General features: G+C 32.6%; 3 protein-coding genes and 1 long non-coding RNA gene across 4 annotated transcripts in view; 3 read left to right on the top strand and 1 right to left on the bottom strand.

Annotated features, from left to right (window-relative positions):
* LOC112327584 (uncharacterized) overlaps positions 1-15,803 on the bottom strand; it is an 82,943-nt gene that overhangs the window by 44,260 nt on the left and 22,880 nt on the right. The gene's annotated exons all lie outside the window — the stretch shown is intronic.
* LOC112325891 (uncharacterized) lies at positions 1,543-3,445 on the top strand. Its single transcript, XM_024593032.2, has 4 exons — positions 1,543-1,823; positions 2,126-2,214; positions 2,486-2,599; positions 3,000-3,445. The coding sequence occupies exons 1-4, from the start codon at positions 1,595-1,597 to the stop codon at positions 3,207-3,209; spliced, it is 642 nt and encodes a 213-aa protein (XP_024448800.1). The 5' UTR covers positions 1,543-1,594; the 3' UTR covers positions 3,210-3,445.
* LOC18098915 (steroid 5-alpha-reductase DET2) lies at positions 3,964-5,370 on the top strand. The gene has a single exon (XM_006382676.3). It carries the CDS (start codon positions 4,526-4,528, stop codon positions 5,318-5,320), a length of 795 nt encoding a protein of 264 aa, XP_006382738.1. The 5' UTR covers positions 3,964-4,525; the 3' UTR covers positions 5,321-5,370.
* LOC18108764 (aldehyde oxidase GLOX) lies at positions 9,830-11,687 on the top strand. Its single transcript, XM_006386967.3, has one exon. It carries the CDS (start codon positions 10,000-10,002, stop codon positions 11,650-11,652), a length of 1,653 nt encoding a protein of 550 aa, XP_006387029.2. The 5' UTR covers positions 9,830-9,999; the 3' UTR covers positions 11,653-11,687.

Here is a 15,803-nt window from a genome sequence, read left to right as displayed (position 1 = left end):
TTATCTAAGATTTTATGTAAAAATCTATAAAATTGATGATGATAAATTCATGTATTATGTTTGAATCCGTGGATGTAGTAAATTCGGTCATGCTCGAGCTGTGACGAAAAAAATTCTTGAGCTCGACACTTTCAAGAAACACTCGTCAGGCCTACCCCATTGGCGTGGCAGTGTATCAGGCCAAGCTACTAGGCTTGGCAACACCTGTCAGACCTAAGAGTTGGGTCTGGCAGGTGCTAGACCTAGATGTCGTCTGCGCCTAACACTATTTATCAGACCCAAGCACTAGGTTTGACACCATCTACCAGACCCAAACATAGGACTAGTGTGGTCAAACCCAAAAGTGATTGGGTCTTGTTAGTGGTCAGACTCACCGCACTAGGGGCTTGACACACTACCAAGCTTAATCATGGTTGGGTCTGGCTAGTGCTAAACCCAAGACGCTTGGGGCTTGGTATATTGTCAAGCCCAATCATGGTTGGCTCGTGTTAGACCCAACATGTTTGGGCTTGGCACACTATCGCGTTCAATCATAGCTGAGTCTAGCACTAGCTAGACCCAATCAGCTCTTGGGTCTAGCTTTGGCCGAATGCAGCGCGCCTCCATTTAGAGCGTATTTGTGTCGACGCATATCAGCTCAACGCATATGAGAATTCAAGAAAATTATACCCATTTGTTTTTCTTGATTCGATATTTTTTTGGTAAAGATATACTGATAAGATTTTGGTTCATCAATAAATGTTTTTTTTTCAAATCTTTATGAAATATTAAGAAAATAATTTCTTTGTGCATATTTCAATTTAGATATGACGTAACTACTTAAATTTATACTAAAGATGTATTTACTTTAAATGCTTAAATGACATCTTTATCGATAAAATAAAAAATAATAAAATAATTATTAGACTATTATTATTTTTAATTTTTTTATTAAAAAAACACCAATAATAATGGCTCACCACTTCACCATATAAAAATTATTAGTAAAATTAGGGTTTAATAATTTGGGGGTTATGCTCTTATTTAAAAAAATTATAATTTTAATATTAGCTGTCCACCAATAATATTCTAATTAATTTTTGAAGGGATTAATGAGTGATATTCATATATTTTTATTTTTATTGATTCATATTATTCATAAAAAAATTTAAAATACATATTATAAACAAGATTTATAAGTATTAAGAAACTATATTTTTCACCTATAAATTCATATTTTTATTTGATATTTTTAAAAAAATTATAAAAATATTATTTGTACAAGAAAATGTAGATCACAATCATAAAATAATTAATACATTATCAATTAGAAATTAGAGATTCATGAAACTATTATAAAATCACTAGAATTTTAGTTTTTTAAACATTGTTAGAAAATAATGTAAAAATGAATTTATTGATATTTAAAACTCTCATATAATTTATTAGTAATTTATTCTTTAAAATTAAATTCTTTGGTATTTTTCCCAATTAACTGTTCTTTCCACTTGTTCACTACAAAGAACAACTATATCTTCGAAACCAAACAAGCCCCTTCTTTCCTAATTAAAGCCTTGGAAAAGAAATTAGGGTTTTACACAAAAAACGATCTACAATGGAGAGCAGCAGCAGCAGCAGCTTAACTGGAGGATTTGGCCAAATTGGGTCCTCAAAACAACTAACAGCAGATTCAATTTCTCAATTCAGAGAAGGTATTTGTTTAATTCTTTCTAAATGGTCAGCTTTGCAACTCGCCGTTGAAAACGAATGGGGCGGCCGCGGGTCAGGCCTATTAGCTGAGCAACTCGCCTCTGATATCCTCTCTTGGTTCACTCAGTCTAAAGGTAGTAAACTCGGTCCTGACTCACATGGAAAGTTTTTATCTTTTCTCGTTTCATTTTAGTGAAAATTAGACTCGAATTTCTGCGATTTGCGATCTTGATTGCCGAAATTTGTGATTTTGTTTTATTTTTTGGATGATCAGCTGAGTAAAATTTGACGAAATTTGTCAAAAGTTTGTAACATTAATTGAACTGACAAGTTTTTAGGCTTTTTTTTTCTTCTTTACTTTAATGTAACTGTTGTAATGAATGGCAATTGATTAGTTCTATTTCTGATGTTACTTCTCTTAAAACCTGAGGTGCAGAGCCACTTTTTATTGATGATTTGGAAGGCATCTTGGATGAAGCTATGCTTTCTCTGAATACCATGATTGATGATGGCAGCATTGAAGAGGTAATCCCTTATTCTTTATAGCATTGCAGTCTTCTTCTGTTTCTAAGTACATGCATTGTTATGGTGAGTAAAATTTTTGTAGATGATACTTCAAAAACTCACCCATATAGGTCCAACTGCCTTTGATAATGGTTTTGTTTGTTCTGGTACCAATTTAATGAAGCTTGAACCATGTAGGGTTATTTTGCAGGGGCAACGAATTTCTTTGCATTCTCTTTTCTTAAATGAAACTGGTTTTGTATATGAAGGATGAAATAGTTTTTTTTTTCAGGTAGCAGAAAAATTAATGATTATGCATGAAGAATGTTTAGAAGGCAATTATAGTTCTATTCAGAAATTGAGGGAAGCAGCTCCTAGAACAAGAGCTCATCAACATGTCAAGCAGGTAATTATAGTGTGAATTCTGCGTCTGCAAGGTTTATGTCTTGAAATGAAGATATCTTGTTTGCTTCGGGAAATATCCCCCAAGCAAATAGATTTCATTTTGCTGTCCCATAATCCATACTTATAACATCGATGAGGGTACTGTGGACTCCAGCTTCTAGTTGATGATCAAATTAAAATTCACTGTGGTTGTGCAATAGTGCTGCTCGTTTGTTTAGTTTCCTCTGTGGTGCCTAGCAGTCCATAAAAATGCTGCCTCATTCTGGTATTTGCTAAGAGGGAGATCATTACAAGGAAATTGGATATTGACAAGTATCACCAATTACATGCAAGAACAAAATAATAATGATTTTCATTAGCTTTTTTTTCTCTCTTGATTGTTCTTTCTTATTGTTTCATAGGCTGTGGACAGTGATGATGATTCTGAGGACAGCGGCAATGATGATAAAATGGGTGATGATGAATCGAACATGATGGTGGACGCACCAGAATTCCAATCGAAGATGTATCCAGTAAACAAGCCAGTCAATGTGCCAAGGGCCAAGGAGGCTCAATCAGAAGATGGATGGACAGTTGTTTCATCTAGGCGAAACAAGGATAAAAGGAATTAGGCTGAATTGTTGTGTAGTTAACCTTTTTTGGTTTCAGTTTCTCCCCTGCTTTCCCTTAAATACAATATCTGTTTCTACGGCAATTTTGGTGTGGTTTTGCCTGTTTGGACTGTGAGTTGTGGCTTGCTAGAATACGATGAGCCAATGGTTGAATTTCTTAGTATTATGATGTTATATTATGTTGGTCGAGTTCCATCAAACACCATTCAATGTGAGGCTTTGGATTTTATGGTTGAGTTCTCTGGTTGAATTCTGTGTCGAACTTGCATTATCATGACTCCTCACGCGATGAATCCTTGGAAGATCTGTAAAATAACCGGGGCTCAGTTTCTGTTTGATTATCGCTAATCACCTGCTTACAATCAATTCTATAATGTTTAAATAGCCGAGCAAGTTGACAATTATAATTAGTGGGGTGGGGCTCTTTTTGGATGATCAGTAGACCTGTTGTTAGGGAATCTTAAGGAGGATCCGTGTTAGAGAACAACAATTCAATATAGAAACGACAAAATGACTCTGCAGGATTATCAACTAGTAGGATAAAATATTAATTTCAACAATGTAATTATGCAATTATGAGTGTTTGTTTTAGTTTTTGTGGTGAGGTAAAGATTAGTTACAATTTTATTATATAAAAAACTCAATTATAAAAGCTATTTTTTTTTTTTAAGGTTTTTTAGTAATTCCATACACAAAACTCAACCTCCACCAGTTAACACAACCTCCACCAGTTAACACAAACACTTATGCATGATTGTACTCGAATCTTTTTTCTTACTATAAAACGATTTTCTTTTTTATATTCGTAGTAAATCATCACTCCCAGTCTATCTTCATGATATAGAACAGTCTACATGAGGAGAATGAGGAGAGGAAAGAGCAGATCGTAGGAGGAAGAGCACATTGCAGGATATAATATAAATGCAGAGAAATCAGGAACTGCAGTTACCATTGGAGTATCCTTCCAGCAGATTGCCTCCTTATTTAGGAGTCCTAATTAATGTTATAATATTAGGATTTATTTACTTTTTTATATGTAGTATTTACTTTCTTTATTCTAGTTATTTCTTTCCTAAACAATTATATTCCTAATCAAATTAGAACTTAAAGCCTATATAAAGGCTGCCTCTTTTCATTGTAAGGTACCTTTTGAATTCAATTTTCATTGTAAGGTACCTTTTGAATTCAATAAAGAACTTTCTCATGGAGAATTTTAATTTCTGAACTCGTGAATTCGAGTGTAATTTTTGGTTCGAGAATTCAAACAATTTCCTATTTCCACAGAAGCTTCCGCTACGTCACTTCACCAAACAACAATGGCCTTGTCAGATCAAAGCCTCTTCCACTACAGTCTTCTAACTTTCTACCTCCTAGGACCCCTTACCTTCGTTGCCCTAAAGTTCTTTCAACTCCCATACGGCAGGCACCACCGTCTAGGATGGGGTTTCACAGTCTCTCCACCTTTGGCTTGGTTTCTCTTCGAAACCCCCTCCATTTTGCTTCCTCTCCTCCTTTTTCCCTTAGGCCAACACTTCACCAATCTCAAAGCTCTCCTTCTCATGTCCCCTTATCTCCTCCACTATTTCCACCGCACTTGCATCTACCCACTCCGCGTTTACCACAGTACCACTCAACAGAATACCAAAACCACAAGTGCTGTCTCGGTGAGTATGGTCCTTCTTGCATTTATGCTTCAAGTACTGAATACTTACTTGCAGACTAGGTGGGTTTCTCACTACAAACATGATTACAACAGTGATGGAGGTTTGTTTTGGTGGAAGTTTTTCGGTGGGTTGGTGGTTTTTCTGTGGGGAATGAGGATTAATATGTGGGCCGATACGGTGTTGTTGGGTTTGAAGAGGGAAGGTGGTGGATATAAGGTGCCAAGAGGAGGGTGGTTTGAGTTGGTTAGCTGTCCAAACTACTTCGGAGAAATGGTGGAGTGGCTTGGTTGGGCAGTGATGACCTGGTCTTGGGCTGGGTTTAGTTTTTTCCTCTTTACATGTTCCAACTTGGTGCCCAGAGCATGTGCCCATCACAAATGGTATTTGAAGAAGTTTGGAGAGGATTATCCCAATAATAGAAAAGCAGTGATCCCTTTCTTCATTTAATTTCTGATAAATTCGGTAGAACGAAGATGTAATTTAAAATTCTTAATAAATTTTTTTTTATCATATTTGTTTTTCAATTTTAAATATTATTATTTTTTCCTTTTTAGACTGGATGCATGTTTTAATTTTTTATTAGATGGTAAAATATTATTTATCAAGATTTAAATGCATTGATACATAATCAATTATAATTATATAAGTGATATAAGTAATTTGAATATCTTATCCACACGAAACACACTTAAAATTATCATAGTTTATAAACTCGATCCACAATCCCATATCACGGGTTTTGATCAGGTTATTTTTAAATTGATCAGGTTGCATGTCAATCTAGGTTTTTGATTGGGTCATATTAGATCAATTATACTTCTATTTTTATTGAAACCTGACTTGGCCTAGGCTCGGGCACTCGGGTTATAGGTTAACCCACTAGGTTGGGTCAAGTTTTAAAACAATGAAATTGCATCCAATTTACTACTAGATTGATGGCCATGATTTGTCGCAAGTCGAGGCGATTTCTTTGCAGAGTAAAAAAAACGATACTAAAGCGTTGTCATTGTATTTTAAAGAAAAAAAATATCAACAACTCGATATAATAGAAAGAGAATTAAAAAAAAATAATGATAGTTAAATTCCAGGAATCAAACTGTAGAATGATGAAATCAAGAAAAAAAAATCAATGAAAAAAATATTAAAAAACAAAGCACCAACAAAATCAAGTGAGGTTGTCAAAACTCGTAAGTAGTATTATGCGGATAGGATATGGTCTTTTCACTGTGGACTCCCTCACAATTCATTGTGAACTTGCACAATAAAATTATTATTTTACCCTTCACACTTATAACATGCTTCTAGGGGTAATATGATCTTTTTTTAGGGATACATTTTTTATTACAAGATTAAATGGGGGTAAAAAAGTCATTTAATATTTTATTTGCACAATGGAATGTTTAAAATACCCTTAAAGGTTGAATTTCCTTAACCGTTTGGGCGCGCAGTTGTATTTTTGGTTTTTTATCCTTCTTAGAATAATGTAATCACTAAAGTATTCGTATAACCAAAAAATCTATAGCTTAGATTAAGGGATTTTTTGGTCTTTTTATTTTGTTTTTTTCATCAATATCATGCGGGGCCATAGTAAATTAAATTAAAAAAAAAGTTGTCGACATGTGTGAGAGGCACGTGCTTGCTATGATGATTTACTTTTGCTTTAAAATATATTGGTAATGCTTTAGTATTATTTTTTAAAATTACAAAGGAAATCAACTCGGTGGTAACGAAGGGCGAGCCACTTATCTAATTAAAAAAATTAGATTTTACAATAACCTCATAACAGCTAGTAACAACCATGTAATTAACAACGGCTAGTAATAATGATCATATATAATTAAGAACGAGATGACATGCTCACGCGCTGCCGCGGGCTTATCAAAACAAATGCACTTGATAGTGTTATAATTGTGAACCAGCGCTAGATAAGTAATAGAAATTAAAGGTATGATGGAGCAAATATTTTATGACGGGAAAAAAAGTTGTGTTGGTTATCAAAAACTTAAAGACTGAACAAAATGATTTGTAGCAATCTACAGTGTTTTGTGAAGAAAGATACAGTGCTTTCACCACATGATTTACTTTTTAGTTAATAAAAAGAAAAAAAAAATTACAAAGTTAAATTCTCTACCAACTTAATATTAAAAAAAACCAACAAAGATAATTTTGGAAAGAAAAAAACCCATGAGAAAAAACATTGTAGCAATTGACAATGTTATGTGAGGAAAACTATAGCGCTTTTCCTAATAAAATAAAATAAAAAACCATTTAGAGAAATATTGTAGCAATCCACAGTGTTTTGTGAGAAAAACTACAACGCTTTTCTCATATGATTTAGCTTTATTGTAATTAATTCTTAACCAACTAAATATTAAAAAAAAATTGACAAAGATAATTTTGAAAAAAATCATTAAAAAATCACATGGAAAAACACTGCAACAATTCACAGTGTTTTAAAGAAAAAAAATTACAAAACTAAATTCTTAATCAGCTCAATATTTTAAAAAAAAATCGACAGAGGCAATTTTAGAAGAAAAAAAATAACAAAACAAACACTAAAAAAAGAAAAAAAAATCATGTTGGAAACACTGTAGCAATCCACAGTGTTTTGTGATGAAAGCTATAGTGCTTCCCCACATGATTTAGCCTTATTTGTAATGACTTGTAATTGTAATTCACAAACAACTCAATATTAAAAAAATAAAATTGAAAAAGATAATTTGAAAAAAATTATAACAAAAAAAAAAACCATGCAGAGAGACACTGTAGCAATTCACAAAAAAACAAAAAAAAGGAAAAGTTAAAAAAAAAAAGGAAAGCACTGTGGATTACTGTTGTAATCCACAGTATTTTGTGTGTGGGGGAACAATGATTCCCCCCACACCATTTAGAATATGCTAGTTAGATGACCCGCGCGATGCTGCGGGTCAATTTTTTTTTGCATAAAAAATATCAAAAAAAGCTAAGATTTAAAAGTATTAAGTCTTTCTGCAAAACTATACCCAAGAGTCTTGAGTTTGGCTGCAATGTCTGACCCAAGAGTAATATTTATAACATTAATAATAACATTAAACTTGCATGACCTAAGTTTAAGTGGATTTAGCTGCAATACCAGACCCAATAACCTTGGATGTGGGTCTGGCTGTAAGGTCGTATCATAAAAGTGTGATAATTAAATAGATTAAGTAAAAAGAAAAAAACATAGAAAAAAAAAACCAACATGAAGAAAATAACTAATGAAGAAAAAAAAATCCGAATTAACTGGGTTAACTCTTCAAACCAGGTTAACCCGTCAAACATTGGATTTGTGTCGTGAAAGTTTGATAACTAAATAGAAAAAAAAAATTGACGAGTTACCCCAGAATTAACTGGGCTAACCCGTCAAACTCGGGATCCGTGTCATAAAAGTCTGATAATTAAATAGAAAAAATTTAATATTAAAAAAGTAAATTAAAAATAATAATTAAAAAACAAAACAAAAAAGAAAAAAACTAGAAAAAAACTAAAGGCATAAGTTTTTTCACTGTGGACTGCACTGTGCAGTCCACAATAAAATGCTTAAAAAGGAAAAGAAAAGGGAAGAAAAACAAAGGCGTACCCACAGGTTAATTTTTTTTTCTTGCATAAAAAATATAAAAAGGCTAAGATCTAAGAATGTTAGGTCTTTCTGCAAAGATATACCCAAAAGCCTTGGGTCTAACTGTAACGTTTGACCCAAGAGTAATATTTATAATATTAATAATAATATTAAACTTACATGACTCAAGTTTAAGTGAGTCTGACTGCAACACCAGATCCAAGAGTCTTGAATGTGGGTCTGACTGCAAAATCGTGTCATAAAAGTATGATAATTAAATAGATTAATTAAAAAGAAAAAAACAAAGAAAAAAAACCAACATGAAGAAAAAAATTAATGAAGAAAAAGAAAAAAAACTGAATTAACTGGGTTAACCCTTCAAACCAGGTTAACCCATCAAACTTGGGATTCATGTCATGAAAGTTTGATAACTAAATAGAAAACAAAAGTTGATGGGTTAACCAAGAATTAACTCAGTTAACCCGTGAAACCAGGTTAACCAGTCAAACCCGGGACATGTGTCATGAAAGTCTGATAATTAAATAGAAAAAAAATTTAACATTAACAAACTAAATTAAACAAAAAAAATTAATTAAAAAAAAAACTTCGGGTTACCTTGTCGAACCAGGTTAACCCGTTAAACCCGGGATCCATGTCATAAAAGTCTGATAACTAAATAAAAAAAATTAACATTAACAAAAGAAAAAAAAATGGACGGATTAACCCGTAAAACCAGGTTAACCCGTCAGACCTGGGATATGTGTCATGAAAGTCTGATAACTAAATAGAAAGAAATTTAACATTAACAAACTAAACTAAATGAAAAAAATTAATTGAAAAGAAAAAAAAAATCCGGGTTAACTCGTGAAACCAAGTTAACCTGTTAAACCCAGGATCAATGTCATAAAAGTCTGATAATTAAATTAAAAAAATATTAAAATTAACAAACTAAATTAAAAAAAAGAAAATTTATTAAAAGAAGAAAAACAAAGAAAGAAAAAAAAAGCTAAAGGCATCAAAAAAGAAAAAATTAAAAAAAATGAAAAAAATAGCTTAAACTAAATTAAACAAAAGAAAATTTATTAAAAGAAAAAAAACAAAGAAAGAAATAAAAAAGCTAAAGGCATCAAAAAAGAAAAAAAATGAAGAAAAATAGCAAAAAAAAAAAAAAACAACTCAGCCTATCACTATAGATTATTACAGCGAAAGGCTTAGTAGTTTTAGTATATTTCTAATGGTAATAAACAGGAATCGATCAATCCTAGCTTGTGTAGGAAATGAGGCCGATTTCTTTTGGTATAGACAAATTGATACATGCAAATAACACAGTTCTTGGCCATACCATTCAAGAGACACACACCCTCTTGGTTCGTGCGACTCGTGAGGCCGTCCCCAGATTATTTTCCTTTGTTAATTCCCTGTTCTTGGTGCAAAAATAATTAGGATACAGGGTTAGTTAGTGTATAGCTCACTTTGATCAACTCCATTGCAACTACTTCCTGTCTTACTTCACAGTACTGTAGTGTCAACCAGAGCCATTCCAACCACAATGTCTATTAACATGATCAAATTCCTCCTACTTTCACCCTCTTTCTTCATCTTTTACCCTTCAGTAGTCATATCCCAGACCACACCTTCATCTGATGGCAGCCATGGGAGATGGGATCTTTTGTCTGAAAGTGTAGGCATCTCAGCTATGCACATGCAACTTATGCATGACAACAAAGTTGTAATTTATGATCGCACAGATTTTGGCCCCTCCAACATCTCCCTCCCCGGTGGCCTCTGCCGTGCTGACCCCTACGACGACGCCCTTAAAATAGATTGCACTGCACACTCCATCCTTTACGATACTATCACTGACACCTACCGTCCCCTAATGATCCAAACAGACACTTGGTGCTCTTCTGGGGCAGTTCTACCCAATGGAACCCTAGTCCAAACTGGGGGTTTCCATGATGGTGACAATGTAACACGCATGTTTACTCCATGCACAAATGACTCGTGTGATTGGGTTGAGTTCCCGAAGTATTTATCAAGAAGAAGATGGTATGCAACTAATCAAATTTTGCCTGATGGTCGAATTATCATTATTGGCGGTCGTAGGGAATTTAACTACGAGTTCTTCCCTCGCTCTTCTCCTCGTCGAACTTTTCAGCTCAGTTTTCTAAGGGAAACTAGGGAGGGTGATGTTGAGAACAATCTCTACCCGTTCGTCCACCTCTTACCAGATGGGAACTTGTTCATCTTTGCTAATACAAGATCAATATTGTTTGATTACAATCAGAACCGTGTGGTTCGAGAGTTTCCCAGCATCCCAGGAGGAGACCCTCGCAATTATCCTAGTACTGGATCATCAGTTCTCTTGCCTTTAGATGAGAATGAATACAGAATTGACCCTGAAGTTTTGGTTTGTGGAGGTGCACCAAATGGTGCATTCCAGCTAGCTGCACGTGGAACCTTTGTTCGTGCGACTCCCACATGTGGGCGACTCAGGGTCACAGATCAAAACGCGAGCTGGGTCATGGAAACCATGCCGATTCCACGAGCAATGGGTGATATGCTACTTCTTCCGACTGGCGATGTTATTGTAATCAACGGTGTTCAATTAGGCACTGCTGGATGGGAACTTGGACGCCTGCCGGCAACAAGACCAGTCATCTACCATCCATCCCATCCGTCTGACCAGCGTTTCTCAGTCATGCCACCATCACCACGTCCAAGAATGTATCATTCAGCTGCAATTCTCCTCGCTGATGGCCGTGTTCTTGTTGGTGGCGGCAACCCTCATGTTTACTATAACTTCACCAACGTAGTGTACCCAACAGACTTAAGCCTGGAGACCTTTTCACCACCCTATTTATCAACTGATTACGCATCAGTAAGACCTGTGATCTTGTCCGTAGATGGGACTATAAGTCGTGGGCAGAGATTTTTGGTGAGTTTCTCTGTGGAAGAGTATTTAACACAAAGCGTATTATCGGTAAGAATAGTTGCGCCATCTTTTACTGCACACTCATTTTCCATGAATCAAAGGATGGTGGTGCTGAAGATTGATGACATTATATATGATGATACATCATCATATACTTCGAGTGTTTTTGGGCCATCGTCAGCTGAGATTGCTCCACCAGGGTACTATATGCTGTTCGTTGTGCATTCTGGTATACCTAGTTCTGGTGTGTGGGTGAGGATACAGTGATGGGGTTGGAGGGTTGTGTTAAATTAGCCTCCCATCTCTACTCGGAATTAATCAAAATGATTAATTTTTTTTTTTTGTTAAAACTTGGAATTTGCAATCACTCCTTGATAAATCAAAGCTATATATTTATTGTGTGATGTTTTCTTTGTTTAATTTTCTTGGGTTGGGCCGGATTTGTTGCCATTGTTGGGCTTAATCCAGGATTTGATTCATTTTCTCTTCTAGCCTAGGTTAAGTTTCCAACTTAAGCCTTTTAAATGAAATAAATTTTCTTTTTTTTTTCATTGAACCGAACACTTCAATTACCTAATTTCTATAAAAGAAATATATTAAAAATGTATTTTTTTTATCATCCAAAATCATATGGCACTGCAAAAACCGGAGATATATAAAGCTGTAGTAAATAAATGTTTTTCAAGGAAGATTGCTTTTCAAGTATTATTTTTTTATAATAGTATTTGATATTATAATAATAATTGTTTTTTAAAATATTTTTTTAATTTTATTTTTAACATCAATACATTTAAATAATCTAAATTTTAAAAAATAATTTTAAATTAAAAAATTCAAAATTTTTAAAAACAAGTGCACAATCAACCACAAAAACAAATACAGACTTAAACCATCAAGGTTGTGTTTTTTAATTTTCTATAGATTTTATCCATCACCCATCTAAATAATATTTTTCCTTGTTCACTAATAAATCGACTAATTAAACTCATGTTTCTATAATTAATTCAATCTTCCGATCCAATTGGAGACAGACGCTTATGAAGAGATTGGTTAGGCTTAAAAAAAAGTTGCTTAGATTTATCATAGCTTGTTTATTTTATTTCTTTTTTCAAGAATCCTATTTCCTTTTATCGGATAAAAAATGCTAATGATCTCGACTGACCCATTATACCCTCATATTCTTAATTTTCTATATAAATTTTATCCTTCTACATAATTATTTTTAGCATGTGTCATTTAAATTAATGGTATTAGATAAAACACAAGAACATCAAAAACACAGAAAAGGTATAAATTTTTTATTTTTTATTTTTTAAAAAAAACAATACATGTCAAAATGCGAGTAAAATAAGGCAGGCTAGCCATTGTCATGTAAACGGAAAAATACCCGGCTAGCTAGATCGGTTCTTCATGGCCTCTTTTTTATTCAAACTGATTAGGACTCTGTTGAACAATCTCCACTTATCTAGAAGACTAGAATGACAAAATCGTTTTTCCCTTGTCTCGTGCCAGTTTTTCACGATTTTACATGAGGTTTTAGATTCTTGAGGGAGTAATTTATGAGATGGAAGAAATTCAAGAGAAGTGTGAATGTTACCTCCATTGAATTATTATCCACCAAAGAAATTTTGAACACCAAATCTCAGAATTCGAAAAGAAGTAAATTTTGTGCAAGTTTTTAGTCTTGACATGAACAGTTTGTTTTTGGCTATAGAAATCGGAAAAATACGCTTTGTGGTGTATATGAAAAATGTATATTTTTTGTTTAATATATGATATCTTTGTTGGTAAAAAGAAAAAAGAAAAAAGAAAAAAAAGAGCAAATTCTCTTGAATAGTGACTTTGGGACACCAAATTAATGTTGTTTGAATAAAAATTAGGTCAGACTAGTTAAATACCTTGGCGGTGCTGTGAACTTTTTCAGAGAAGGGCGTGTCGATGCCATGACAAAAAGGGAGGAGCCACCCTTGTGGTTTGTTTATAGAAGAATTTGGACCTTTAACTCTTCTAGTATGATTTTGTCTGTTGTTTCTCTCGTCACTGACCTTTCATGTCAATAATAGACATCATATGTTCGTTAACTTCAGAACCTATACAGTTAGTTGAGATGATATAAGCTAGCCCGAACATTTATGTTAAACTAAAAACACCAAAAACAATATACATCAAATGTCACGATCCCTTAGCTTGATGCATGCCCCATATGAATTAATAAAATACTTTAAAGAATGAGGAAAAACATTGCAAAATCTTCTAGGCTATATATATGCTTGTTGTTCTCATGGTTTAATCATGTTTTTTATATAAATATTTTTTATTTATTTTTAAATTATTTTGATATGATAATATTAATTTGAAAAAAAGCTCCTATCTTAAATATTCCTCTTATATTTTGATAAAGTAACCGAGAGATGCTTCGTATAAAAGACAGCATATTAAAGATATAAATGAAAAGAAAAGGAAAGAAAGAAATCCATTTGGTGTTGTTAGATCTTAGTGAACGTTTGAAAACGTGGTTGTACTCGTGTTTTTAAAAAAATTTAATTTTTTTTGTTAAAAATTAATTTTTTTTGTATATTTTGAATCGTTTTGATACGCTGATTTAAAAATTAATTTAAAAAAAATAAAAAAAAATATTATTTTAATGTATTTCGGTACAAAAACACTTTAAAAAACAACCACAATTATGTTCCCTATCAAGCTCTTAATAAAATATCATAGGATAACGAAAAGAAAAGGGTCAAAAAGAGAGATTTAATTATTATTATTTTCCTTACAAGGCATGAAGAGTCAATTGGAAAGATAATATAAATAGAGAAAAGTAACGAATCTTTAACAACAAAAATTATCTTGCTTGCTTTTGGTAGACCTTTTTTATATAAAATATTTCATTTTGTGGGGGAATGAGATGAACCTTTTCTTCTCTAGAGGTAGAAATCAATAACTCGGCTCTGTCATCACAAAATAGAGAAGATAGAAAGGGATGGATTTATTCATGAATGTAAGGATATGTGATCGAACAAAAATATCCATTGGGTCGGGCCAGCACCATGAGAAATTAAAACCGAAATCTTTTTCTGGATAGTTTTGTTTACAAAAATACAAAAAAATCAATTCAGTTTGGATTTGATTTTAATTATTTTTTTAAAATACCCTGATCTAAATTGATAAACCCATTATAAACTAAAAGTTTATTAGATAAAATTTTGTAAAAAACAACCCAGTTAAAAGCCTATAAATTCAAATTAGATTTATTGATTTAATTTTTCTCATTTAATTTTAAAAAAATAGATTTTATAGATTTTTTCTGTTTAGACCGAACCATTTGAATCAATATTCATCTCTATAATTAGAGCTCATTTGATATTGTTGTTGTGATTAACATCAAAACGATCTAAAAATATAAAAAATTGATTAAAATCAAAGAAAAAAATCAAATTCTTTTTAAAATAATTTTTGAAATTCAAGAATAAACATACTCTTAATAATTAAATACCTCGATAAAAAAAAAGACTAACAAATTCCAATTTCGTAAAAATGGCAAGGCCTCTCTCACCTGGCTCTACTACCTGCCCACTTACACGCCCCGTCGTCTTCTGATTTCTCATCCCGCGTTAACCCTTCGCCGGTTTGTCTCCGTCCAGGCTACCATATCTAACTTTGAATGACAATATTAGTAATTAATATAAACTTCATGCCCCTTTAATGCTCTCGCAACATTACTTATTGGAAGATAAAATGGCAAGACGTATCTGGTAAGTTTTAATTTAGTTCATCTTTTATTTTTCTTGTTATTTATTATATAAAATCGTATCTGGTAAGTTTTATTTTAATTCCTCTTTTATTTTTCTTGTTATTTATTATATAAAATCTATAATAACAGCTAATTTTTAAAATATTTTTAATTTAACCTGTTTTTTTATATTTCTCAAGAGTCCACATACTTCTACAAATGGATTTTGAGTGTGTTTGGCTTGGTAATTTAACTTGTTTTTTATTAAAAATTATGTTTTTTTAGTCATTTTAATGTGCTAGTATCAAAAATAAATTTTTTTAAAATAAAAAATATTATTTTAATATATTTTCAAGTGAAAAAACTTTAAATAACAATTACTACCACATTCTTAAACACTCTTATTCATATAATATATGTTTAAAATAAAAATCTTTTTGTTTTTATAGATAAAAAACATTAAGAGTTGAAAAAAGAAAAAAATATTTTCTATTCACTCCTTCCAAAAAAGAAAAAGAAAAAGAAAAATTAAAACACTTTCGGTGCAAGTCACATCAACATGGAGGAAAGTTGACAGCAACGATGTGAACAGAGAGAGCATTCTCACTGTTGTTGATTTCACACTTGGATTTCTTCCTTCTTCTTTTTTTCGCCTCCCTCGTTCTCTGATTCGTGCCCAGTCATG

This window comes from Populus trichocarpa, chromosome 5 (genome assembly GCF_000002775.5).
Source record: "Populus trichocarpa isolate Nisqually-1 chromosome 5, P.trichocarpa_v4.1, whole genome shotgun sequence".
Lineage (NCBI taxonomy): Eukaryota > Viridiplantae > Streptophyta > Magnoliopsida > Malpighiales > Salicaceae > Populus > Populus trichocarpa.
Note: the sequence above shows the minus strand (reverse complement) of the source record. Positions and strands in the feature narration are given on the sequence as shown.

Excerpts from the sequence above, each read along its gene's own strand:
- LOC112325891 (XM_024593032.2), top strand. The coding sequence starts at position 1,595 with ATGGAGAGCAGCAGCAGCAGCAGCTTAACTGGAGGATTTGGCCAAATT. Across the intron at positions 2,215-2,485 it reads ATGATGGCAGCATTGAAGAG|GTAGCAGAAAAATTAATGAT; the intron begins GTAATCCCTTAT and ends TTTTTTTTTCAG. Across the intron at positions 2,600-2,999 it reads CTCATCAACATGTCAAGCAG|GCTGTGGACAGTGATGATGA; the intron begins GTAATTATAGTG and ends ATTGTTTCATAG.
- LOC18098915 (XM_006382676.3), top strand. The coding sequence starts at position 4,526 with ATGGCCTTGTCAGATCAAAGCCTCTTCCACTACAGTCTTCTAACTTTC.
- LOC18108764 (XM_006386967.3), top strand. The coding sequence starts at position 10,000 with ATGTCTATTAACATGATCAAATTCCTCCTACTTTCACCCTCTTTCTTC.